The 27,119-nt window shown below is 40.6% G+C and overlaps 1 protein-coding gene across 1 annotated transcript in view; it reads right to left on the bottom strand.

The window, feature by feature from the left end:
* The window catches only part of vwa5b1 (von Willebrand factor A domain containing 5B1), a 97,786-nt gene extending 72,561 nt beyond the window's left edge, over positions 1 to 25,225 (bottom strand). The window contains exons 1-7 of the mRNA XM_060936786.1: positions 25,087 to 25,225; positions 20,872 to 21,027; positions 20,306 to 20,525; positions 19,924 to 20,078; positions 19,203 to 19,334; positions 10,818 to 10,942; positions 9,777 to 9,953 (exon numbers count right to left, since the gene is read on the bottom strand). Coding sequence (XP_060792769.1) covers positions 9,777 to 9,953; positions 10,818 to 10,942; positions 19,203 to 19,334; positions 19,924 to 20,078; positions 20,306 to 20,525; positions 20,872 to 21,027; positions 25,087 to 25,225 — 1,104 coding nt within the window. The remainder of the gene's footprint in view (positions 1 to 9,776; positions 9,954 to 10,817; positions 10,943 to 19,202; positions 19,335 to 19,923; positions 20,079 to 20,305; positions 20,526 to 20,871; positions 21,028 to 25,086) is intronic.
* Positions 25,226 to 27,119: the final 1,894 nt, after the last annotated feature.

Here is a 27,119-nt window from a genome sequence, read left to right as displayed (position 1 = left end):
GAAGGGGTGTGGGGAAGGGGGAGGGGTAACAGCTGTTAACAGTAACGAAAATTTCAAATTAGCAATGAGTCACGTTATTGGTTGCATCTGAAGCAGGAAGTTTGACATCCAATCACAGTAATGATAACAAATAAATCACATCATGCACAGGAAATTTATTGAAATCCCTGTAGTTGTGGTCTTGACTTAGCCTGGGCCCGCCCATCCTAAGCGTGACGCAACACGAGGGCCTGTTGCGAGGTTAGTCTGGCAAGGCAAGCTATCTCCAGCTCTTCCAAGCTCCCGAAAAATCGGGAGCCAATCAACTTTGAGCATCTCCAACGGTCCTGGGTAGAGGCGTGTTCAAGGCAGTGACGTAGTAGAACTGCGACCGGAAGCCATAGATTGTTTACAGAATCATGCTGTATTGAAAGCATTCAACGGGAAGTTCTCATTGAAAACGGAGCAAAGAGCAGCTCTGGAGGTATTTATTGAAAGGAAGGACGTTTTCGCCTTGCTCCCGACCGGCTTCGGTAAGAGTTTAATCTACCAGTTAGCCCCGCTAGTAGCCAAATCAATGGGGCTCAGCGAGAATCCTATCGTCGCGTCACATACATCAGAAGAAAGAGTGATGTGATTGGTTTAAGCTTCGTCACAGCCTTTTCTGGCTTCGACCAGTAGCAAACTGAGGCATTTCAGGGAGGCGGGTCAACCACGGGCTCTGGGAAACGGTTGGGCTTAATATCTTGGCCAGACCAATAGCTCGTAGAGCTTTGAAGTCGCGTTAGCCAGACTAGTCTTGACTGGTCTTGAAATAATATCCAGAGTCCTCTATGTCTGAGACTGAGACAAGCCCGAGTAAAAATGCAGTCGATTCCAAGACAAGACCAAGACCTTCAAAAAGTGGTCTTGAGACCGCACTTGAGAACTGGGTCTGTCTCAGAAACTGGGTAGTGTGGGGGTACCCCACTAAATATACTCACAGTCAATAAACTATACGGTTTTGAATGGTGATGTTGGTTTTAATTTGAAATAAAATGATGAAAGAAATAATACAGATAAAACTAAATCTTTGATGTGAATACTCTATTCAGAATTTGGCAAAAATTCTGCAAATTTGTGGAAAAATGGCGGCTTGATCTGGGACATGATAAATGGTTGACTACATCACATTCCCTTAAAAAGGTTGTAGTCCACTGAGAAGTTTACAGTTATCACTAATTTTATTTTAAGTTGTAACTTTATCCACCTAAGGATTGGTGCGCTCACAGAATAATCATAACCGTAATAAAACATCATGCAAAATATTTGATCACCGTCGTAACTCCATTTTCCGCAAACCCAAAACCAATACGATCGTGTGTTTTGATCTAAACGGAAAGCCTCAGTGTCAAGGTCACTACCTCACCAAAAGTAGTAACTTAAAATCACTACGCCATATAACAGTTTAGTTATAAATCTGCAATTTTGTTTTTTAAAACAAAACCTGAAAGTTAGGTATAGAATATGTTTCTTACAGAATATGTTACGATGGTAGCTGGTCTTGTATGAATTTCTGAGCTATAAAATGAGTTGTGGTCTATTTTTACCGTAGCGTGTTATTTGTGTGTGGGGAAGGACACACATTAACAATTTGCATGTGTAGAATGGAATTTTCCACTCCAACAGTTAGAAGTTGATCGTGCTTCTATTTGCGGTCTCTCTGTTACGCGGGTGATGTTCGGATGTTATCACTGAAAAGGTGAGTTTTGACAGTTTTATTTTGTTTTAGTCTTGCAGTATAAGGCAATAGAATGTTTCTTTTTCATCTTACTTTCATAGTGTTTGCGTATTTTTGGCCAATATTTTGCATCCATGGTCAATTTAGATCGAACTTTTGATAGAATCTACGGCCAGTTTTTTTTAAATATGTCGCTAACTGTTTCAGTTCCTCACAGAAATGATAATAATCACACAGTTAGCTGAGAAGAATTGATATTAATTGTGAGCAACTATGGAATTAACGATTTTATCTTACATTCGTAACATGGAAGTGGTCGGCTGTCTGAGACCGTGCTTCCTTATTATGAGAGTGAACTTATAAACCATAAAGAGTGAATGAGAATATGTTTTTTTTTTTAAATATGTGGTTGAGTGTTTCAATTCCTAACAGAAGTGATAATAATCACAGGATGAGCTGAGAAGAATTGATATTAATTGTGAGCGATTGTGGAATTAACGATCCGACCTGCGTTCATAACACTGAAGTGGTCGGCTGTCTGAGATTACGCTTCTTTATTACGAGAGTGAGCCTATCTGTCATAAAATGCAAGTGAGAGGATTTTTTTACAAGTACGTGTGGCTGACTGCTTCAGGTCCTCATGCAAGTCATGATAATCTTGACTGTTGGCCATGTTTAGACAAACAAAAGCTACAGAGCTTCATGATTATCATTCTGGTCACTTTGGTAATTTGGAAAGGTATGTTGATGTCTCTTTGTTGCGCTTGTGATGGATTCTAATTTCTACAATCAACATAGAGATTTCATAGGTTTTACTTTATATGTTGATAAAATATCTTGTGTTTAAATACTTTTTATATTTTAGCATTTACAAAAACAGTTACTATGTTATTTTTCTTCTCTTTGTTTCAGCATCACATATCGTCACTTAAGCTTGGGTTTGGAAGTTTCTGTGCACTCTTTCTCTGTAAGGTGAGTGATGTATTTTTATTTCTTTCCCCAATAGATAATTAAGTTAGACCATGAAAGTCAAATACACAGTTACATAAATTGATGGCATACATAAACAACAGGGCAGCACGGTGGTGTAGTGGTTAGCGCTGTCGCCTCACAACAAGAAGGTCTGGGTTCGAGCCCCGGGGCCGGCGAGGGCCTTTCTGTGTGGAGTTTGCATGTTCTCCCCGTGTCCGCGTGGGTTTCCTCCGGGTGCTCCGGTTTCCCCCACAGTCCAAAGACATGCAGGTTAGGTTAACTGGTGACTCTAAATTGACCGTAGGTGTGAATGTGAGTGTGAATGGTTGTCTGTGTCTATGTGTCAGCCCTGTGATGACCTGGCGACTTGTCCAGGGTGTACCCCGCCTTTCGCCCGTAGTCAGCTGGGATAGGCTCCAGCTTGCCTGCGACCCTGTAGAAGGATAAAGCGGCTAGAGATAATGAGATTAGACATAAACAACACACAAGTTGCAAATACACACAGGCCTGTTAAATAGGGGATGTTTTGGGGATAAACGCTAATTGATAATCGGGATGAGCCGGAGGGGATTAGCCGGACTTCAGTTTATATTTGTGAAATATATATCTATTTTAATGAAATTAAAAAGGCAAAAGTTTGGGAACTATTTAAGATTAGTTTAGTGTGGGGGCAGTATTGCCAGTTGGCAAACTGAGGATAGGGGGAAAGGGGGTTTATGAAATTAATAATCTAGGGGAAGTGCTGCCGAAATTTTTTTTTCGCTCATTTGAAAGTAATGTCCACCCTAAAGGGAAAATTCAGTTTTTTTGTTCATGTCCAGTTTAATATTAATTCTTATTGTAATCACATCAAATTTTAATGCCGATAAATTTTAGCATGCACAAGAATGTTACAGGAATAATTTGCTGTAATTAGTATTTTTCTGTGAAGATTTAGAATGGGGCGGCACGGTGGTGTAGTGGTTAGCGCTGTCGCCTCACAGCAAGAAGGTCTGGGTTCGAGCCCCATGGCCGGCGAGGGCCTTTCTGTGTGGAGTTTGCATGTTCTCCCCGTGTCCGCGTGGGTTTCCTCCGGGTGCTCCGGTTTCCCCCACAGTCCAAAGACATGCAGGTTAGGTTAACTGGTGACTCTAAATTGAGCGTAGGTGTGAATGTGAGTGTGAATGGTTGTCTGTGTCTATGTGTCAGTCCTGTGATGACCTGGCGACTTGTCCAGGGTGTACCCCGCCTTTCACCCGTAGTCAGCTGGGATAGGCTCCAGCTTGCCTGCGACCCTGTAGAAGGATAAAGCGGCTAGAGATAATGAGATGAGATGTTCTAATAAAAATCATTAAGCTGTTTTACTTTTAATCAGGTCAATGGCTTCACGCCATAGTTCAAGGCTAAGGATACGTCTTTTAGAGACACACACTCTTAGCCTTACTCCACCCCCACCGCCCAAAAAAAGGAAAACTGCCGCTGAGGCGACACACGATTGGAAAGACCCACTGAAACGAAATGAACCTGAGAGATGGGCTGAATACCGGTACATCCAAAGAGGCAGAGAGGCAACAAAAGCCTACAGAAAAAAATTGTTCTGAAGAAAAGAAGGTACTTTTTTTTACAAGAACCTAAATCAAAGTGTGCATTAGACATATTTTGCAAATGCATCTATTGTTGATATATTTGTCAATAAGAATATGTGTATGGCAGTATAAGTGAATGAAGCGAAGCATACCTGAATATTGCAATTAGTACAAGTTTCATTTTTATGTAACAGGGTTATTCATCATAATGTGTTGAAAAATTGCCAAATACAGTGGTGCTTGAAAGTTTGTGAACCCTTTGGAATTTTCTATATTTCTGCATAAATATGATCGAAAACATCATCAGGTTTTCACACAAGTCCTAAAAGTAGATAAAGAGAACCCAGTTAAACAAATGAGACAAAAATATTATACTTGGTCATTTATTTACTGAGGAAAATGATCCAATATTACATATCTGTGGGTGGCAAAAGTATGTGAACCTCAAGGATTAGTAGTTAATTTGAAGGTGAAATTAGAGCCAGGTGTTTTCAATCAATGGGATGACAATCAGGTGTGAGTGGGCTTCCTGTTTTATTTAAAGAACAGGGATCTATCAAAGTCTGATCTTCACAACACATGTTTGTGGAAGTGTATCATGGCACGAACAAAGGAGATTTCTGAGGAGCTCAGAAAAAGCGTTGCTGATGCTCATCAGGCTGGAAAAGGTTCCAAAACCATCTCTAAAGAGTTTGGACTCCACCAATCCACAGTCAGACAGATTGTGTACAAATGGAGGAAATTCAAGACCATTGAATGAGTGGTCGACCAACAAAGATCACTCCAAGAGCAAGGCATGTAATAGTCAGCGAGGTCACAAAGGACCCCAGGGTAACTTCTAAGCAACTGAAGGCCTCTCTCACATTGGTGAATGTTAATGTTCATGAGTCCACCATCAGGAGAACACTGAACAACAATGGTGTGCATGGCAGGGTTGCAAGGAGAAAGCCACTGCTCTCCAAATAGAACATTGCTGCTCATCTGCAGTTTGCTAAAGATCACGTGGACAAGCCAGAAGGCTATTGGAAAAATGTTTTGTGAATGGATGAGACCAAAATAGAACTTTTTGGTTTAAATGAGAAGAGTTATGTTTGGAGAAAGGAAAACACTGCATTCCAGCATAAGAACCTTATCCCATCTGTGAAACATGGTGGTGGTAGTATCATGGTTTGGGCCTGTTTTGCTGCATCTGGGCCAGGACGGCTTGCCATCATTGATTGAACAATGAATTCTGAATTATACCAGCGAATTCTAAAGGAAAATGTCAGGACATCTGTCCATGAACTGAATCTCAAGAGAAGGTGGGTCATGCAGCAAGACAACGACCCTAAGCCCACAAGTCGTTATACCAAAGAATGGGTAAAGAAGAATAAAGTTAATGTTTTGGAATGGCCAAGTCAAAGTCCTGACCTTAATCCAATCGAAATGTTGTGGAAGGACCTGAAGTGAGCAGTTCATGTGAGGAAACCCACCAAAATCCCAGAGTTGAAGCTGTTCTGTATGGAGGAATGGGCTAAAATTCCTCCAAGCCGGTGTGCAGCACTGATCAACAGTTACCGGAAACGTTTAGTTGCAGTTATTGCTGCACAAGGGGGTCACACCAGATACTGAAAGCAAAGGTTCACATACTTTTGCCACTCACAGATATGTAATATTGGATCATTTTCCTCAATAAATAAATGGCCAAGTATAATATTTTTGTCTCATTTGTTTAACTGGGTTCTCTTTATCTACTTTTAGGACTTGTGTGAAAATCTGATGATGTTTTAGGTCATATTTATGCAGAAATATAGAAAATTCAAAAGGGTTCACAAACTTTCAAGCACCACTGTACAAAGCTAACGTGTGTGTGTGTGTGTGTGTGTGTGTGTGTGTGTGTGTGTGTGTGTGTGTGTGTGTACTTTTGCCATTCAGAGAGAACAAAGCAGGCTTCGGATGCAGGCGATGAGAGCCTGAAAAAAAGCAGAGCAGCCAGAGCAACCTAGATTGACTCGAGCTGCTAAAGAGGAGCAGCATCCTAGCAGTCAGCAGGAGGAGCATTTTGTCACTGGCTGCATCAAAACACAAGAAACGAGAGAAGAAGATGAAAAAAGAGATTGAGGAATATTACGAAAGTGTTTCCTGCCCCATCCCTGACAAGAAGCTTGTATCATCAAAAACCGGCCAGGCTGCATCACTGTTGATGAAGCCCTTGAGAGAAGTCTACGATGACTTTGTTGCCGCACAACCAGCAGAGTCAACAAAGGTCAGCTTCTCTCACTTTGCCAAGTGCAAACCCAGGCACATTTATCCACGGCAAGACTGGCAGCTGAGAATGTGTCTGTGTGAGTATTGCACAAACGTTGACCTGAAGCTTCGTACCCTAAATGCCATCGCTGGAAGGACAGACAATGCTGCTCGCATCAGGCATGGCTACCATGCCATCGATCTCCTGACCTGTGGTCGGGATGACGGAATATGGCAAAAGAAGTGTGCATACAGGGAGTGTGTAGAGTGCCAAGACCAGACACTGAAGCAGCACACAGCGCGGCTCCTACAACACCAGCGCCCCCTGACCTGGTTGTAATCAAAATATAATTTAACTTTAAGTTGTGAGAATGATTATATTTTAATGCAGTGTGTAAATCTGCAACTTGTTCAGATGTGATATACGTAATGATATATTCGCTGTAAAAAGAAACTTGTAAAGAAAACACGTCTTTCCATGTTACGTTAGTGATGAAAAAAGGAAATAATTGAATAAATCAATGGGATATTGTGTGACAGTTTCAAACTTTTGTCTGTGTATTACTATTATGCTAATTGATAATTTAGTACAAAATAAGGGGTGTATCTACATAGCATCCTGCAGGCACAACAAAGTAAAGTTTAATAAAATGTATGATAACTGATGAACATTAAAAACTAAGGAGTAAAATTTAAAAATAATGATACCAAATGTTTTTGTTTTTCTGTCCAGTAAATGCATTTAAAGAAACAAATATATGTACAGAAAAAGATATTCCTTGGTTATTAAAGAGGGTTTTTAAATGCATACATGTTTCCATGTTACGTGAGTGAATTTCAGAACATCGTTAACATTTTCCACAGTGGAGGCCAGATAAAGCAAGATGCTATCTTTATTCTTATTAAGCATGACAAAAGAAACATTGAGTGTTAAGTAAATTCAAAAAAATAGTAAAATTAGAAAATTTATTTTTTTGACCATAATGTCCCAAATGAGAGACCAGTTTCTGAGACGGACCCAACTACAACACTACAGAAATTATTGCTTTTTTTTTTTCAAAAACACCTTTCAAAGTGGAGAAATGATGCTCGCTGTACCACTCCTGAACCGAGTGGTCTGGCAGTACATATTATCCTGTGAACAAATCATTATTTTGGAGATTTAACCATCTGTCCATCCATTATCTGTAGCCGCTTATCCTGTGCAGGGTCGCGGGCAAGCTGGAGCCTATCCCAGCTGACTATGGGTGAGAGGCGAAATACACGCTGGACAAGTCGCCAAATCATCCCAGGGCTGACACATAGAGACAAACAACCATTCACACTCACATTCACACCTACGGTCAATTTAGAGTCACCAGTTAACCTAACCTGCATGTCTTTGGACTGTGGGGGAAACCGGAGCACCCGGAGGAAACCCACGCGGACACGGGGAGAACATGCAAACTCCGCACAGAAAGGCCCCCGTTGGCCACTGGGCTTGAACCCAGAACAGTGCTAACCACTGCACCACCATGCTGCCCAGATTTAACCAGAATTTGGAATTTTTATTAGACTTGAGTGAACATTTTGTATGTTATGCATCAAGTCTACCTCATCATCAGCTTGTCTTTTTTTGTTTTGTTTTACAAAAATGTGGCCATTTTTGTTTTCCACATTTTGCCTTCCACTCAATATGCATGCTCTTAACATTATTCTTGAGGTGTTTGGCATAACAGTATGAAATGTTTGAAAACTTTTCAAGCAATATCCACTCCCATTGTGGATCTCAGGGTCTCAATGGAAGGAATTTTGTCTTTTGTCCATGATCCATAAACTAACCCTTAGCAAAAAGAAGTTTGTTCAAGTGTACTATGAGTATACTTATTTTTTACTAAAACTGAGGAAGTATACTTGAAGTTGACTTTTTATAAATTATATTTTATATACTTAAGAATAGTATAGTGACGTATACTTGGCTTATACTGAAAAGTATAAACAAAAGTCTAAGACTAAGTACATTAATACTAAGACTTACACTTATACTTTAATACTAAAACTTATACTTATACTTTAGTATACTTTTTACTTTTTTCTGCCACAAAGTACTAATACTTAGTAAATCTTGCTTCAAGTGCATAATAAGGTCAAGTCATTGACTCATGCTTAACATTTAATTTATATATTAATATAATATAATGCTGGAGTTTAAAACTTTACAGTATATAGTATGTGTGCTCAATTGCATTATCTTTATGTACCTTAAAATCATACACAAAAACAGAAAAACTTTTGACTTGACTTTATTGATCAAGAGACCATTATGTTTACATTTTGGGGATAGATTAGGGACAAAATTAGCTCATGTTTTAAGTCGTTCAAATTCTGTAAAGCTGCTTTGCGACAGTGTTTATTGTTAAAAGCACTATACAAATAAACTTGACTTGACTTGACTTGATATGCAAATGTGCACTTTTCCCTTTCATTTTCTCCAGTAAGGAAGGACTTGATTTCATAGGTCTTTGTTTTTGAAATGTTTGAAAATATATCAAACTTGTTTTCAACATTCTGTCTTGTGATTTTGTAAATGCATCACACTCTTGTGTACATACAGTATGAGTAAACTTTAAGAATACTTTAAGGAGTATATTTCCAGTATATAAATAGTAAGCTACAAGTAATATGCCAAGCAAACTTAAAGTATAACAAGTAAACTAGTGAAATAACCAACGTTTATAACAGTATACTTAAAGTATACAATAATAAACTAAAAATAGGGACTCGAAGTATATAACTAGTACAATGGCAGTATATCGATAAGTGTACTTGTGGTATACTTTAAGCATACGAGAGGGATATACCAAGTACATTGATAGTATATAGATGACTGTACTTGTTGTATACTTTAAAGTGTACTTTTGCAAACTTGAAATGAACTTTAAACTTGAAATGTTCCAATTTAGTCCGAAAAAGTATTAAATTTGTATACTTTCTAGTACACTAAAAGTACATGGTCTGTAATATACTTGCTATACTTATACTGAAGCATACTTAATAAAATGAACTTTAAGTACAGTATACTACTTTTTGCTAAGGGAAAGATTAGATTAAAAACTTTGGAGTATTCCTTTAACAAAGGAGAATTTGAAGAAACTCATTTGGACTCATCATTATCTCCATGCGTACTGGTTATCTAACTTTAACCCTAACCCTGACTTCCTCTTCCCTTTTCGTGATTGGTGTCCAATCATATTAACTTATTCATATCCGTCATATATAAACAAATCTGACAAAAAAAATCCTGACAAAATCCATAATTGACTGAATTACCTTACCTTAACCCTGATGATATTGACACCACCCATACTCCCACTGCGGTCAATAAGGAAGATAAACTCCCCCTGCACCCTGCGCAGGTTAGAGGTCATGGACTGCAGGTTAGGGCAGAAGTTCAGCATAACCACAGGGTTGTGAAGAATGTCTTTATGAAGCCTTTTATGAATGATATCCACCTATTCAGAATACGAGATAAGCACGAATCAGGAGAAACAATAAAGCGTATATCTTTAAAGGCTTTTTTAATTTAAAACATTTTTGTTTTTGTTGCTTGAGCGTGAAGACATGGTCCGAATGCAGTATTTAGAAATGTGTATGCAACAGATCACAGAAAGATTCTCATAAAAAAAGGACGGGACCATTTAATAATTCAGACTCTTCTGAGAAAAGAAGTAGCAATTACCCTTTCAGCAGCCTAGATTCTTTGTGACCATATAACTTTTTTGTTTGTATATGCAAATTTGGCTGGAGCTTGCTTTGCTAATGCAGCAATGAAATTCAGTTAACTCAATGTGTGCAGAGTTCAGTGCACTCTGTCCTTTAATGGATCTCAGAACGCAGCAAATTAGCACACGCTCTTACACTCAAGCTCTGAAATTAATATCTTTTGTCATGATTGATTTGATTAATAGCCATTCCTTATTCACTGGCAGTTATAAAGCTTTTTTATTATTGGTGTAAACATTATAGGAGGAGAGGGCACATAGTGCACATGTTCTGCTGCCCTGTAGGTAGAAACATCATGTTCACTCCATCCTCTGATAGTTTCCATAGAAACCCCTTCTTATTGCCAATCATATTTACGGCTGAATGTTTTCAGCCTCCTGTTGAGGAACAGCAGTCACTTAAGGATGTAATTGGACCTGCCTTCATGCAGATCTTTCACAAGGATGCATCTGTCCTTGTTGCATGTTGCAAGAAGTACAGGAAGTGAGTACTAAATGGCTAACAGGAACTCTTCCTTGTTCATTTGTTAGTGCTCATAAAAAAATGATTTGTGGTTATCAGCTTTGCTGTCTTTTTGCATGTGTCTTTCTCACTTTCTTTTCATTGCTAGAGTCCTTCTTGATGGCCTTGATGTAGTCACTCCTCCCCTTCAGATGTTCGTCATACTCTTCCAGCGTCATGTCTCCATCCTCGATAAGCACGTGAGGCAGGTGTGGCTCTGGAGGCAGCAAAGGAAAGATAAGTGGACTTCAGCGCCGCACTAATCAGTCTCCTTAAACCACTCAGTTAAAAATAATCAGCTGAATAGATGCTAAAGATACAGTAAGTGAGCAGTTCTCAGGGGCCTCTCCGTTAGACAGTTCACCACTGTTTATTCAGGGTCCTTCTATTCTAAACAGATGGTTAAATTCAAGGAGAGTTGGGTGACATCCCGACTTGGAGACACCTGATTTCCTCTCATCTCATTCTCATTATCTCTAGCCACTTTATCCTGTTCTATAGGGTCGCAGGCAAGCTGGAGCCTGGACAAGTCACCAGGTCATCACAGGGCTGACACATAGACACAGACAACCATTCACACTCACATTCACACCTACGATCAATTTAGAGTCACCAGTTAACCTAACCTGCATGTCTTTGGACTGTGGGGGAAACCGGAGCACCCGGAGGAAACCCACGCGGACACAACATGCAAACTCCGCACAGAAAGGCCCTCGCCGGCCACGGGGCTCGAACCCGGACCTTCTTGGGCCCAATCCCAATTCTAATTTCTACCCCTACCCCTCCCCTTTCCCCTCCCCCTTCCCCTTGGCCCTTCCCCTTGAAACTGAGCTACAAGGGATAGGGCTTGAAATTCAACCCCTACGTATTGGGATAGCCCTTCAACGATCGCATACGTCATCGCGTACCTCCGTCAGCGTTTACGTTAGCAAAACACGACCAAATGCGTCACTGGCTGCGACCAGCCGCTACAGTCAGAGCCAGAAATCTCTGCTGGCAGGGTGTGATTTGTTAACTAACACCACTGAATGGGATATCTTTGGCGCTTCGTGCACCACATCCGACAGAATGAGGTGTCAGAACACTCATGTAAACAATAAAAGCGAGAATAACAGAACAAAACGTAGGCAGTCAAGCAACCGAAAACAATACTCACTCCCAAAGCTTTTTAGCAGCAGCTTGGATTTCAGAAATCGCTGCTCATTCTCAGCTCGAAAGCGAATCAAGCGGCGTGTTTCCTCTGGATAACAACTTAAAACACGTAAATAATGGAGAAAATACATTTATGACAATCTTTCGCCGCGGGAACCGCCATCTTTCTGAAATCCGCATGAAATCTCGCTGAAATCCGCATGGCATTGTGGGAAATCACTCAAACCCCTTCGTTCGGAGTCAGCTCCAGGAAAATCTCCGTTTGGAGGGGTACAGAAGCCCTACCCCTTCCCCTACCCCTCCACGTTAACTGGGATTGGGATACCCCTACCCCTTCACGTGAACGCGCAAAATGAAGGGGAAGGGCCAAGGGGTATGTCCAAGGGGTGAAATGGGATTCGGCCTTGCTGTGAGGCAACAACGCTAACCACTACACTACCGTGCCGCCCAGACCTGATTCCCTTTGCAAGATAATTACAGCTTTAATAGCCGTGTTAGAGCAGAGTAATCAGCAAACTGTAGCCCTGGAGGACTGGATTTCTGGAAGTGTGGTCTACCTGATATCTGACTATAAGATATGAAAGAACTGAGAATCAGTTATTCACACATATTCTTTTTGCATATTCCGACTACATACACTCACTAGCCACTTTAACAGGAACTTGTTGTTGATTCTAAGATTCCTGTTCTTGGCTGCAGAAGTGGAACCCAATGTGGTCTTCTGCTGTTGCATGCTGAGATACTTTTCTGCTCACTACGGTTGTAAAGAGTTGCTATGAATTACTATATCCCAGTGTTGTAGTCGAGTCACTAAACCTCAAGTTCGAGTCCAATCTCGAGTCCCCAGTGTTCAAATCCAAGTCATTCAAGAAAATTTTGAGTCGAGTCCACTATTGATCCAAGTCGAGTCCGAGAACAAGACTCCAGCCACACCATTTGATGGTGGCTGTTGCTGCCTTTATGTGAAAGCGTCTCTGCTACTGTGTTGGACTAAGTTACTGCTTGACTGCCCCATTTTAGTTAACAGGCTACAGATAAAAAGCTTGTTCATTGCTCAGCAAGCCCCGCCCACTATCAACAGGGCAAATAACATGAGAGAGGGTTAACACTAGCTAGTTCATCGGTCAGCAAGCCCCGCTATCAACAGAGCAATGAACACAGCGTGTCGCTTCCTTCTCTGGGTGGAGTCTTACCAAATGATGATTGAAGTTCGAGGTTGTCCCCGTCGTCTCCTCGATAGTTCTTCTACATATGGAACACATCGTAGTGCATTTTTTCCCACTGCACGAGAAGTCTGTATAACGGACAATCCTAGGGGCTTCTCTCCAGACATTGTAGTGCCATTAACATTAGTTTGTTCCTGAACATGACGTATGAACAGGTGAATGTGCCTTCTCTTGCACGAAATTAGTATAAAAATTAATGTAGATAGAAATATTAATATCTTATGGCAAATTATTATGGCATGTTACAAAAAATAAAGAAAAATCAGAGTCCTCATCTCCAATTTACAAGTCCGAATACAGTTAATGCACGAGTCCGAGTCCAAGTCTGAGTCATCAGTGCTCAAGTCCAAGTCAAGTCATGAGTCCTTAAATTTAGGGCACAAGTTGGACTTGAGTCCGAGTCCTGGACTCGAGTATTGCAAGCCTGTTATATCCTTCCTGGCAGTTCACAGATCACAATTTTTCCCATTCTGATGTTTGAAGTGAACATTAACCGAAGCTCTTGATTTGTATCTGCATGATTTGATGCATCGTGCTGCTGTCAAGGGATTAGAGAACTGCATCAAACAGCAGGTGGATGGGTTTACCTACTAAAGTGGCCGGTGAGTGTATTACTACACTATTGTATTCGGTATGTGTTGTATATTACTAATTTGACACGAGCCATATAGATAACCTCACCTTTTCTCAGCATAACAACAGTATTAAACATTGCTGTTCACTTGCCCTGAAAAATTCCCCTTAAATCCATTCAAGCATTCCTCTATTCTGTCCTTTTATATCTATTTAAAGAATGGCAATGCATTTCTACAGTCAAGGTAAAACTTAATATCAAGTACCAGTAGAATACTCTCTTTGATAATACACATAATGTCAAGGCTTGCTTGATCTCACCATTGAATAACCTTTCTGCTCAGTGGTGTAATGTATTTTGTGACACTGATAGTATTTCCCAAACACATACAGCGTGTGAGTCAGCATGTCATGATATATCAGTGCCATTATTAGTGCTGCTAACAGATGTTGAGGTGGAACTGGGATCAGTGAACAGATTGCTTTGTGGTTGTCCATCTGTAGCCCATGGGCAAATGAGATTTGCAACAACAAAGGACAGAAAAATATTGCTTGCTTCAAGTTTTTCTAGGATAGGATTGTTTACCTGTGAAGCCATAATAGCCATAACTGCATACCTGAGAAGCCATAATAATGGGTTAAACACATCACAATGCGATTGACTTAACCAGCTCATTGATCTAAAATGGCCCTTGACATGGGTATCTATTTGCCTGCAGCACATCTCCTCAGCATAAGTCTTGAAGAAGCCACTGGACAAAAGCTGGCCATCAAATTCAGTTGTTCCTTGGCTAGTTCAATGTGGGACCACCATATATTTCCCTAGAGAGAGAGAGAGGTCAGGAAGACCAAGTGTCAGGGGAAGAAAATGCAATAAGAGGAGATGTGACAGCAGAAAAGCAAGCATCTTGCTCTGGACTGCCTGAAAACATTCAAACCGTAGCCCACACTGAGAAGAATCCAGCAAGAAGGATGGTGAGGATGATGTTTCAATATTTTTGATATAATAACAGCCCATGCTTGGTGTGGGTGTGAGGGAATATTACGAGGTATATGGGGAAGCCTGAAGGCTGATTTTTCTTTGAAAGTCTCTGTTGGTCAGAGAGGAAAGTGGTCATCTGTGTGTTTATATCCAGTTTGGGTAGCTGCAGGAAAATACAGGCAATCTGTAATATTCTTTAATGCCATGATGGTGTATGCATCCACAGGAATTCAGGACTTTCTTAATGTACTTGTAAGCTTTAGCATGCATTCCAGAAGACAATGGAGTCTACCAGCAGAGCAACTACACAGCAAGCACGTTACAGTTCCATTAACATAAAATTTACGCACACAGCCGTTTTGCACTATGGAGGTAATAGTCCACCAGTACTTGTTACAAAAGATCTTCACACTTGCTTTGAAAGCCTGCAACAAAATAGGACTCTGTTGGAAGGGCTCCATTCTTCAAATATCTGCACAGCATCCCATCTGGAGACCTCAGTAATGAGCAGGGGGGGAAAAGAGGAGTTTAAAAGCTGGCTTTCTCTATTGGAAACCTGAAGAAGAGTGTATTATAAAATGAATAACACCATCTGTATTGCTGGGTTTCAGTCACGTGACTTTTCTTAGCGGTTTTACTGGAAGTGAAATAGCTGGTGGTCTAAACGGCTGCCGTAGTGCAAACAAGTAGCGATAACTCATCAGAGTATGCTCATAATCTAGAAGCCACTGCTCACTTTAGATATATTCAGAAGATTGCTATGTGCAATGGAATCGATCCCTACAGTCTGGGAAAGAAGGATTTGTCATACAATCTCGAAAACTACCTTTCAATCGAGTTCCCCAACATCTCAAACTGTCTGGTGTTGCAGACATCCTTCTACACCGCAAAACAGATGAAAGCATGGAAGAGTATGGAGGCTTACAACATTTTTGTATGTGGCTGGGTAAAGGACCTCGGTATCAAATCGCTGTCGAATTAATCCTGTATTGCTTTTGCCCATGTACCGGTAAGTGTGTGGGTTTTTTTTAAAGCTTTTCGTTCAGGTCTTTACAACGAAGCGCTAAAAGTTGAAGTGTAAACAAACAACAGTTTGCTTGATTCTCATTTGTGTTGGCTCTTATCTCTCAGGTAAATCATTCACAAAGATCATCAGAAACCCCTTTAAAGACCTGGATCTTAGTTAAACAAGACGGAGAAGTGATCACGGCGCATTGTAACTGTATGGCTGAGGAAGAATTTTGTCGCGATCTTCATGCGTATGGACTTTGTGAGGAGTAAACAAAGAAACAGCTGGGGACTTTAGCGCTACGTGACTAAAAAAAGTACCATAAAATAACAACACATAGCAAGAAAAGTACTTGGAAAACACTAAGGACATAGCTGAGAGGGAGATACAAACCTTTCACAAAGTATTCACTACAAACTCGAGCATGCTTTGACTCGGCTCCCTTCGATTTCAGTGAGAGGTTCAAAAGCCACCGTTCTCGATGTCTTTTTGTGAAATTCTGTATTCGTTCACCCTTTTTTATTAGTTTACGGGGAACCCTGAAAAAACTTTTATCAGTTTCATGGTTTAATTGATTCAAACAACCTAAAACAATGCAAATGTAAGGCATTTTCATGCAAGCAATGCACCTTCTCCGTACAAACACTTTGTCAGCTGAGCTTTGGTAGACCACCAGCTAAAGTTTTGAATAACTAATGAGGCGGATGTGACATCATGTGAAACCCAGCAATACCAAGAATGCAAATTCCATCTGTTTGACTTTGTCCAATGGAACTTGGCTCTTTGGCTGTTATTGACAGCATAAAAAGACAACAGTGTAAGATAATAGAAAGAACAGCTTCCCAGTAGGGATGGAATTGGAAAGTGGTACCTTGATGTAATGCTTGGCCTTTGGGGCAAAATCTTGGTTTCATCCAATTATAGAATCATGTTTCTTGTGACCTCAGAATCCTTTAATTGCCTCTTAGCCAATATATAAGCCATTATGTGCCTTTTACTGAAGAGTGGCTTCTGCCTGGCCACTTGACCATAGATGCCAGATTGGTAAAGAGCTGCAGAGATAGCTGTCCCTTGGGCAGATTTTCCTCTTGTAGAACCTCTGGATGTCTTTCAAAGTGACCTCCCTGACTAAATTCCTTCCTCAGATTAGTAGAGTGCTGCAGAGATGGCTGTCCTTCTGGCAAGTTCTCCTCTGGCAGAACCTCTGGAGTTCTTTCATAGTAACCTTTGGGTTCTTGGTCATCTCTCTGACTAAAGTCCTTACCCCAGGATGACTGGGAAGCCAGATCTAGGAAATGGCTCATTGGTTCCAAATTACTTCAGTTTAAAAAAATAAATAAATAAAAAGGAAGCCAATATGTTCTTCAGTCCTTGACAAATACATGGATTTCTTCTTCCAAATATGGACCGAAAACAATCTTCCTTGGCTTCATGGCTTATTTTTTGCTCTGACAAACTCCATCAGCTGTGGGATTTTTTTTTTTAAAGAACAAACTGTGCATTCACTTATAATGTTCACTGAACTGCTGTCACCACTGGGAGATTTTATTCACGGTGGAGAAACGTTTCAAGCAGGATCATTGGAAAAGGATCAATCTGAATGCACTGTGTATCAAGGCCACATGAGCCACAAATCTAAGATGTTTACAGAAATATGCAAGCTAGTAAACACTCATCCTTTTACTCATCCTGCAAGAGAGACCTTTGCCAGCATCACTGAATGAATGAATGCCATTATTCTACAGTAGATGCTAGTGCAAACTGAGAAAGATGAGTCTTTGGTTATCACTTACAATTGTGTGTACAATTCTTCTTAAAAATAGCTTTCACAAAAGCTTTACACACTATTAGGTTTCACACCACCAAATTTATGAGAATCTGTGTGGGATGCTTTACTACTGAGAATGGTTGCTTTTTAAAACAAGAGTGCTCTGAGAGCACGATATCCCCCACTGGCAACTATGCCAAAACTCTGGTAAAATGTGACTGAATTGAACGAAATTGCAATGTGCGTATTATCGACATATAACAAAGAATCCTGTCAAGTTTCGTGAAATTCCTCCAAAAATTGTGAGAGGAGTTGATTTCAGAAGGTGAGTAAACTTCCCGGGACAGACGGATGGGCAGACAGACAGACAGATGGACATCGCCACGATATAATCCCCCTTTGGGCCTTCTGGCCAGTGGGGGATAGAAATCGTGAGGGAAGTTGATTTCAGAAAGCAAGCACACCTTGATGAAATTGCCAAAGTACAAGTTTGTTAATAATCAAGGACATAACTCTGGTAAAATTTGCCCAAATTAAACGAAATCACAGTATGCATATAACTATCATATAGCAAAGCCTTTTGCCAAGTTTGGTGAAATTCCTCCACAAACTGTGAGAGGAGTTGATTTCAGAAGAGCGTACACCCTCATGAAATTGTCAGAGTACAAGTTATTTAATCAAGGGTCAAAACTCTGGGAAAATTTTCACAAACAAAATTAAGCTTCAATATGCATATTACCGTCATATAACAAGGCCTTTGGCCAAGCTTCGAGAAATTCGTCCAAAAATTGTGAGAGGAGTTGACATCAGAAGGAAAGCACACCTTCATGAAATTGTCAAAGTACAAGGTTGTTAATCAAAGGCCACAACTCTGGTAAAATGCGACCGAATTGAACAAAATAACAATAGGCTTAGACTTAGACAACCTTTATTGTCATTCAGTATGCAACAAGTGTACACCGAACGAAACTTCGTTGCAATTTGGCTCAGCACAGAAAAAAATATGAAGTGTATTAAATTAAATTATGCAGCAGCAAAAATATGATAAAGTGTAATAGTATAAACTAAAGTGACCTGTGGAATTTGGAATGTTCAAGTTATAAATAGAAGTTTAGAGTTTGGGTTTGGAGTTCAGCAGTCTGGTGACTTGGGGGGGAAAGCTGTTACAGAACCTGGTGGTCCTGCACCTAATGCTGCGGAACCTCTTTCCAGAGGCCAGAGGGGAGAACAGTCCATAATGAGGGTGTGAGGGGTCACTGATGATGTTTCTGGCTCGAGACTTGCAACGCCTTGGTGCAATGTGCACACTACCGACATATAATAATGCTTTTTGCCAAGTTTCATGAAATTCCTCCACAAATTGTGACAGGAGTTGATTTCAGAAGGAAAACACACTCTCATGAAATTGTCAAATTATAATTTTGTTAATCAAGGGCTGTAACTCTGGTAAACTGTGACCAAATTTAACGAAATTATAATATGTGCACTACCAACATATACCAAAGAATCCTGCCAGGTTTTGTGAAATTCCTCCAAAAATTGTGAGAGGAGTTGATTTCAGAAGGTGAGCACCCTTCTCGGGAGGGACGGACGGACGGATGGACGGACATCTCCATGACATTATAAAATAATTTTTTTTTAAAGTGCTCAATTAAACCATCCTGGGTTTTTTGTTTGTTTTTTGTTTTGTTTTTGTTTTTTAAAGGGAAATGTAATTGTGTGTTGGTATATGTGCAGTTGTGGTTGCTCGTATACAGTAGTACATACCACTGGGGTAGATGAGGATTTCCACAGGACAGTCATAGGTGTATTTATCTGCCAGGGTGACCACAATGCTGGTAGCAGAACGGGCAGAGGGGTCAGCATCTGCCCGGATGGCATGAGAAGGGCTCTCTACTCCTGAACAAAGAAACTTCAACCTTACAAATACATTACATTTACATATTTTTTACCAAGTGGGTTTGTTCAATCAAGTGGCCAATCAGTATCACAGTTACAATCAAAGATCAAATTATCCAACCATCCATCCAGTGAACCAGTCATTTTCTATCCATCCAATGATCCATCCATCCATCCATCCATCCATCCATCCATCCATCCATCCATCCATCCATTCATCTAATTAACCAAAGAAATCAACCAACCAAAAATTTGACTGTTTTCCATCATCTAAACATCCATCCTTTCTATCCATCCAATAATCTGTCAATCATCCATCTGTTTATACACCATTCATAAGTCCATTAATCTTCAACTAATAATTTATCCTTTTTCTATATAATTGCCACCCATGCTATCTAACCAACCATGCACTATTCATCCATCCATCCATCATCCAATAAATCAACCATCTATCCAATATCCATCCATCAAGCAACCACTTATTTGTTCATCTATTTATTTTTCTGTCCATCCATCCATCCATCCATCCATCCATCCATCCATCCATCCATCCATCCACCTATGCCAGTCTCTGTAATATTCTGACCTGCCAGTAGATATGGTCCTCTGATCTCTAGCTGGAAGTTGAACTCATAGTCAATGGAGTTGATAGATTCCTCCTCCAGTAGCCAGGACAAACACAGTTGGTTGCTTGAACCCATCTGCTCATGAGACCCCAGAGAGCAGTGGTGTCTTTCTCTCCTAAGTCAGAAACAAAAAATAAATGCTTATTTTATACTCACTGCACATTAATCTAGGATAAGTCACTTTTCATTAGAAAAGAGCAAGAGTACATAACTAAGAATTCAGAACTCCTATTGTTGGCATAAGCAGATGTGTTAAAAATATTTTACCAGTGGGAAACAGGTGAATTTTCATGACCAAACAGAAAAGTGTACACAGCATAACAACCATTGTTTATGTCCTACTTCCTGCTTATGTTGGGAGAGAAGGCCTGCTCCTCTTTAATGGAGCGCTGGACTCTCGGAGTGCAGACTTGCGGTGAGGTGACACGGATGCCCCCGTTTGGAAGGGTGGAAAGCTCATAGGAGGTGCTGACCAACACATTCACAGTCTCCAGAGGTGGAATGACTCCCAGGTTTACCACCAACACCATCCTCTCCAGATCCTCATCAAGTACCACATGACCTGCAGCACAATCACAAACTACTATTCAGGGTCCAATCAAGGCCATGTAATCAGCATGTTCCATTACCTTCAGTGAGCAAGTGAAGTGGAGTCACTGTGTCTAACCGTAAGAGTGCTCCAGTAGGATCACCTCACCCCTCGTCCTTAGCACGATATTCATTAGGATACAATACCCCTGTTCTAGACCAGCACTCTGAGAAGGCTTATGGCTGCAGATAGGATGCTTAGATATTCTGCACACAATTTTTGAATTCAACGAGCACTTGAACGGCAGTAATGCAGTGGAAGTTCTGGATGAGGTCAAAACATCTGAGGGCAGTTTTACAAGCAAAGCACAAAATCCCACCATTGCCATGCTGTAGATTTCCGTTGGTTGCTGTGTCAAAGTAGCAATCTTCGATTTTTGTCTTGTCTTTGATCTGCACCGTTATTATCTGACTGGATATCATCGCCTCAAAGCCCACCACAATCGAGCCCTCCTCCAGTGGATAAATGAAGATACCTCCAAAGAAGAAACCAAATAAAAGGATATCAATGTTTTATCATTAGTAATATATATATATATATATATTCAATAAAACATTCTACATTAAATACTTTAACAGTAATAAAGGCTTTGAAGAAGTTTTTCATGGCAAAGTGATGCTCCAAATATCTGGATTCAGATTTACTGTAAGACTGAACTGTGTATGGTCAAAACCTGAAGAGGGATTATTATTATTATTATTATTATTATTATTATTATTATTATTATTATTATTATTATTATTTATGAACCCTACTACAATGGCTATGGAAAACTGAGAAAAGAAAGCCAGAGGTAGAAATTTACCAGCAGTATCAGCACGATGTGTGAATTCTGTCTGACAGTTCCTCAACCTCAGCTACTTCGCGAAAGTTCATAATTGGTTTCAACTAGAAATGTGCACTGAACTTTTTTAATCTCTTTGGCACATTTACCATTTTTGTTTGTACTTGCCTACTTTAGTTTCTATTTCATTTCATTGGTTCTGTTTCCCAAACATTTAACATAGTAGCCTCATTTAATGACTCATGAGTGACCATGCAATTACTAACTGTTAATAACACACTCTCTACTGACAACAAAGCATCACCCTGAGCTTTATTTGTAACGTGAGCTTCATATCTGACTGCTTGTTTGCACCAGAATAAAAGTAACAAGAGTGCTCTGAGAGCACAATATCCCCCGCTGGCAACTATATCTATACTATAAGTGCTTAATACACCCTTATGAAATTGTCAAAGTACAAGTTTGGTAAAGAGCCATAACTCCAAAAATTGTGAGAGGAGTTGAGTTCAGAAGATGAGTACCCTTCCCGGGACGGACAGACAGACATCGCCACGACATAATCCCCCTTCGGGCCTTTCGGCCAGAGGGGGATTAAAAAAAACTTTTTGCCAAATTACATGAAATTCCTCCAAAAATTGTGAGGGAAGTTTATTTCAGAAAGCAAGCGCACCTTGATGAAATTGCCAAAGTACATATTTGTTAATAATCAAGGGCATAACTCTGGTAAAATTTGCCCAAATTAAACAAAATTTCAATATGCATATAACTGTCATATAGCAAAGCCTTTTGCCAAGTTTGGTGAAATTCTTCCACAAATTGTGAAAAGAGTTGATTTCAGAAGAACGTACACCCTCATGAAATTGTCAAAGTACAAGTTATTTAATCAAGGGTCAAAACACTGGTAAAATTTTCACAAACGAAATTAAATCACAATTTACATATTTGCGTTGTATAACAAGGCCTTTTGCCAAGCTTCGAGAAATTTGTCCAAAAATTGTGAGAGCAGTTGATTTCAGAAGGCAAGCACACCTTCATGAAATTGTGAAAGTACAAGGCTGTTAATCAAGGGCCACAACTCTGGTAAAATGTGACCGAATTGAACAAAATAACAATACGCATATTACCGACATATAACAATGCCTTTTACCAGGTTTTGTGAAATTCCTCCAAAAATTGTGAAAGGAGTTGATTTCAGAAGGAAAACACACTCATGAAATTGTCAAATTGTAATTTTGTTAATCGAGGGCTGTAACTCTGGTAAAATGTGACCAAATGTAACGAAATTACAATATGTGTATTGCCAACATATAACAAAGAATCCTGCCAAGTTTCACGAAATTCCTCCAAAAATTGTGAGAGGAGTTGATTTCAGAATGTGAGCACCCTTTCCTGGGACGGACAGACGGCTAGATGGACGGACGGACGGATGGACGGACATCGCCATGACATAATCCCCCTTCGGGCCTTTTGGCCAGCAGGGGATAAAAACCTGTCACTCAAGTAACTTTTTGCTGCGTCTTATACAGTAGCATCCTAGTCCTGATGCAGTCTTAACCAGATGCTCTGTGAAGCTTTCTAGGAAGGAAAAAAAAAGAATAGCGTGCCTTGTATTTGTATCTCTGGCATCTGATACATTTTCTAAAAAACAGCTTGGGGAAAAAATGGCTTTAACATACTCCCTTGTGTTGTTCTTTTAGAAAACAGCTGTGGATTTGCGAAACCATGCCTGCACTATGACTAAGGCTATATCAATCACCCTGATTCCTTCCTTCAAGCATGTTACAGGCTAAAGTTGTAAAGCCACTACAGTTGACAGCAACAAGCTTCCCCCAGACAGAGTGAGGCTGCCAAAGGAATGCCTATTGTCTGGCCTGAATGACTTTGTGGCTCCTCAGAGTGTAGCTGAAACCCAGGCTGCCCATTCAAATGCATCCACTTGCCAGAAAAACAAGGATTACATGTCATACTATATGACAAAGAACGTCTTGGTTGTAGAACATTAGGTCTGTGACAATACAGTGGTGCTTGAAAGTTTGTGAACCCTTTTGAATTTTCTATATTTCTGCATAAATATGACCTAAAACATCATCAGATTTTCACACAAGTCCTAAAAGTAGATAAAGAGAACCCAGTTAAACAAATGAGACAAAAATATTATACTTGGTCATTTATTTATTGAGGAAAATTATCCAATATTACATATCTGTGAATGGCAAAAGTATGTGAACCTTTGCTTTCAGTATTTGGTGTGACCCCTTTGTGCAGCAATAACTGCAACTAAACGTTTCCACTCTTTTAGCCCATTCCCCCATACAGAACAGCTTCAACTCTGGGATGTTGGTGGGTTTCCTCACATGAACTGCTCACTTCAGGTCCTTCCACAACATTTTGATTGGATTAAGGTCAGGACTTTGACTTGGCCATTCCAAAACATTAACTTTATTCTTCTTTAACCATTGTTTGGTATAACGACTTGTGTGCTTAGGGTCATTGTCTTGCTGCATGACCCACCTTCTCTTGAGATTCAGTTCATGGACAGATGTCCTGACATTTTCCTTTAGAATTCGCTGGTATAATTCAGAATTCATTGTTCAATCAATGATGGCAAGCTGTCCTGGCCCAGATGCAGCAAAACAGGCCCAAACCATGATACTACCACCACCATGTTTCACAGATGGGATAAGGTTCTTATACTGGAATGCAGTGTTTTCCTTTCTCCAAACATAACTCTTCTCATTTAAACCAAAAAGTTCTATTTTGGTCTCATCCATTCACAAAACATTTTTCCAATAGCCTTCTGGCTTGTCCACGTGATCTTTAGCAAACTGCAGATGAGCAGCAATGTTCTATTTGGAGAGCAGTGGCTTTCTCCTTGCAACCCTGCCATGCACACCATTGTTGTTCAGTGTTCTCCTGATGGTGGACTCATGAACATTAACATTCACCAATGTGAGAGAGGCCTTCAGTTGCTTAGAAGTTACCCTGGGGTCCTTTGTGACCTCGCCGACTATTACATGCCTTGCTCTTGGAGTGATCTTTGTTGGTCGACCACTCATTCAATGGTCTTGAATTTCCTCCATTTGTACACAGTCTGTCTGACTGTGGATTGGTGGAGTCCAAACTCTTTAGAGATGGTTTTGGAACCTTTTCCAGCCTGATGAGCATCAGCAACGCTTTTTCTGAGCTCCTCAGAAATCTCCTTTGTTCGTGCCATGATACACTTCCACAAACATGTGTTGTGAAGATCAGACTTTGATAGATCCCTGTTCTTTAAATAAAACAGGGTGCCCACTCACACCTGATTGTCATCCCATTGATTGAAAACACCTGACTCTAATTTCACCTTCAAATTAACTACTAATCCTTGAGGTTCACATACTTTTGCCACCCACAGATATGTGATATTGGATCATTTTCCTCAGTAAATAAATGACCAAGTATAATATTTTTGTCTCATTTGTTTAACTGGGTTCTCTTTATCTACTTTTAGGACTTGTGTGAAAACCTGATGATGTTTTCGATCATATTTATGCAGAAATATAGAAAATTCAAAAGGGTTCCCAAACTTTCAAGCATCACTGTATACTAGGACACAGCCCATATTTTTGTGGTCCAATTTTATGCACATTTGACTTCTATATTTCAGCTAAGGCATGTAAGGAAGACAATATCATCTGTAATGTCAGCTAATACATCAAAACCACTATTTAATTCACCATTGTGGTTAATATAGAAAGAGGTCACTCTCACCTTCTACGGGGTGATCCTCAATGTTTTCATACGTCATGGAGGCTGTCATGGCCAAGGTGTAACCCCGGACACAGGAAGTGATGTCAGAGACACTGAGTGGGAGCGCGCTGCGCTTGGCCTTGTTGATCAGACCTGGCATGGCTGCAGATGGCAGGTGTTCTCTCACACAAAATGGTGCACTGGGTGATGTCTCTGGAAACACCAACCACCAATAAAATTGTGTCCTGACATATTTCCATTTAGCACAACAATGTCTACATTTCTCTATTACACTGTACCTATTTATTTCTTTACTTATGGGACTCATCACACATTCTACTGACCATCACTTTATTATGATCATCCATCCATCCATTATCTGTAGCCGCTTATCCTGTGCAGGGTCGTGGGCAAGCTGGAGCCTATCCCAGCTGACTACGGGCGAAAGGCGGGGTACACCCTGGACAAGTCGCCAGGTCATCACAGGGCTGACACATAGACACAGACAACCATTCACATTCACATTCACACCTACAGTCAATTTAGAGTCACCAGTTAGCCTAACCTGCATGTCTTTGGACTGTGGGGGAAACCGGAGCACCCGGAGGAAACCCACGCAGACACGGGGAGAACATGCAAACTCCACACAGAAGGGCCCCCACTGGCCACTGGGCTTGAACCCAGAACCTTCTTGCTGTGAGGTGACAGTGCTAACCACAACACCACTGTGCCGCCTATTATAATCATGTGCACTACTATATCTATCTATCTATCTATCTATCTATCTATCTATCTATCTATCTATCTATCTATCTATCTATCTATCTATCTATCTATCTATCTATCTATCACTCTCACTCACGCATGCTTTATCCTGATCCAGAATACAGTGGAGCCAAAGTCTATCCTAGCCTATCCTGGGAGCCCTTGACATGAAACAGGAATACACCCCAGATGAGAAGCCAGTTCATCACAGGACACCATGGACACACATACTGATGCACTCATTCATAGCAACAATTTATCATAGCCAGTTCACCCACTGGGCGGCACAATGGTGTAGTGGTTAGCGCTGTCGCCTCACAGCAAGAAGGTCCGGGTTCGAGCCCTGTGGCCGGCGAGGGCCTTTCTGTGCGGAGTTTGCATGTTCTCCCCGTGTCCGCGTGGGTTTCCTCCCGGTGCTCCGGTTTCCCCCACAGTCCAAAGACATGCAGGTTAGGTTAACTGGTGACTCTAAATTGACCGTAGGTGTGAATGTGAGTGTGAATGGTTGTCTGTGTCTATGTGTCAGCCCTGTGATGACCTGGCGACTTCTCCAGGGTGTACCCCGCCTTTCGCCCGTAGTCAGCTGGGATAGGCTCCAGCTTGCCTGTGACCCTGTAGAAGGATAAAGCGGCTAGAGATAATGAGATGAGATGAGATGAGTTCACCTACTGGCATGGTTTTAGGAGGATGGAGGAAACCAGAGAACCCAGAGGAAACCCATAGGGAGGACATGGACAACTCTACATGGACATGAACACGAGCTCAGGATCAAACTGAGGATGCTGTACCGACGTATGAAGATACATATTTGAATGCATTTTTTACTACATTCTCATACAGATACGGTATAACACACATCTTAACCTGTGAATCCAAGTTGTTGAGGAAGATTAAGAATGCGTAATGGTCTATTTGTTTAATTAATTAAAAAAGGCAAGAAAGGCAGCTAGAAGAGATAATTGGCTTTTCTTATTATCATTAGGATACTGTGATTTGACTTTGAAACAATATTCACAGGACTACTGGGGCTTGTAATTGTTCCACAGCATTGTCTATGCACTTTCAGCAACACTGTTACATTTTACGCCATATCCATGATCCATCCATTATCCATAACCGCTTATCCTGTGCAGGGTCGCAGACAAGCCGGAGCCTAACCCAGCTGACTATGGGCAAAAGGCAAGGTACACCCTAGACAAGTCACCAGATCATCGCAGGGCTGACACATACGGTAGAGACAAACAACCATTCACACTCACATTCACACCTATGGTCAATTTAGTCACCAA

Source organism: Neoarius graeffei, chromosome 13, assembly GCF_027579695.1.
Source record: "Neoarius graeffei isolate fNeoGra1 chromosome 13, fNeoGra1.pri, whole genome shotgun sequence".
In the NCBI taxonomy this organism is placed as follows: Eukaryota; Metazoa; Chordata; class Actinopteri; order Siluriformes; family Ariidae; genus Neoarius; species Neoarius graeffei.
This window is presented reverse-complemented; position numbering and strand designations above follow the sequence as displayed.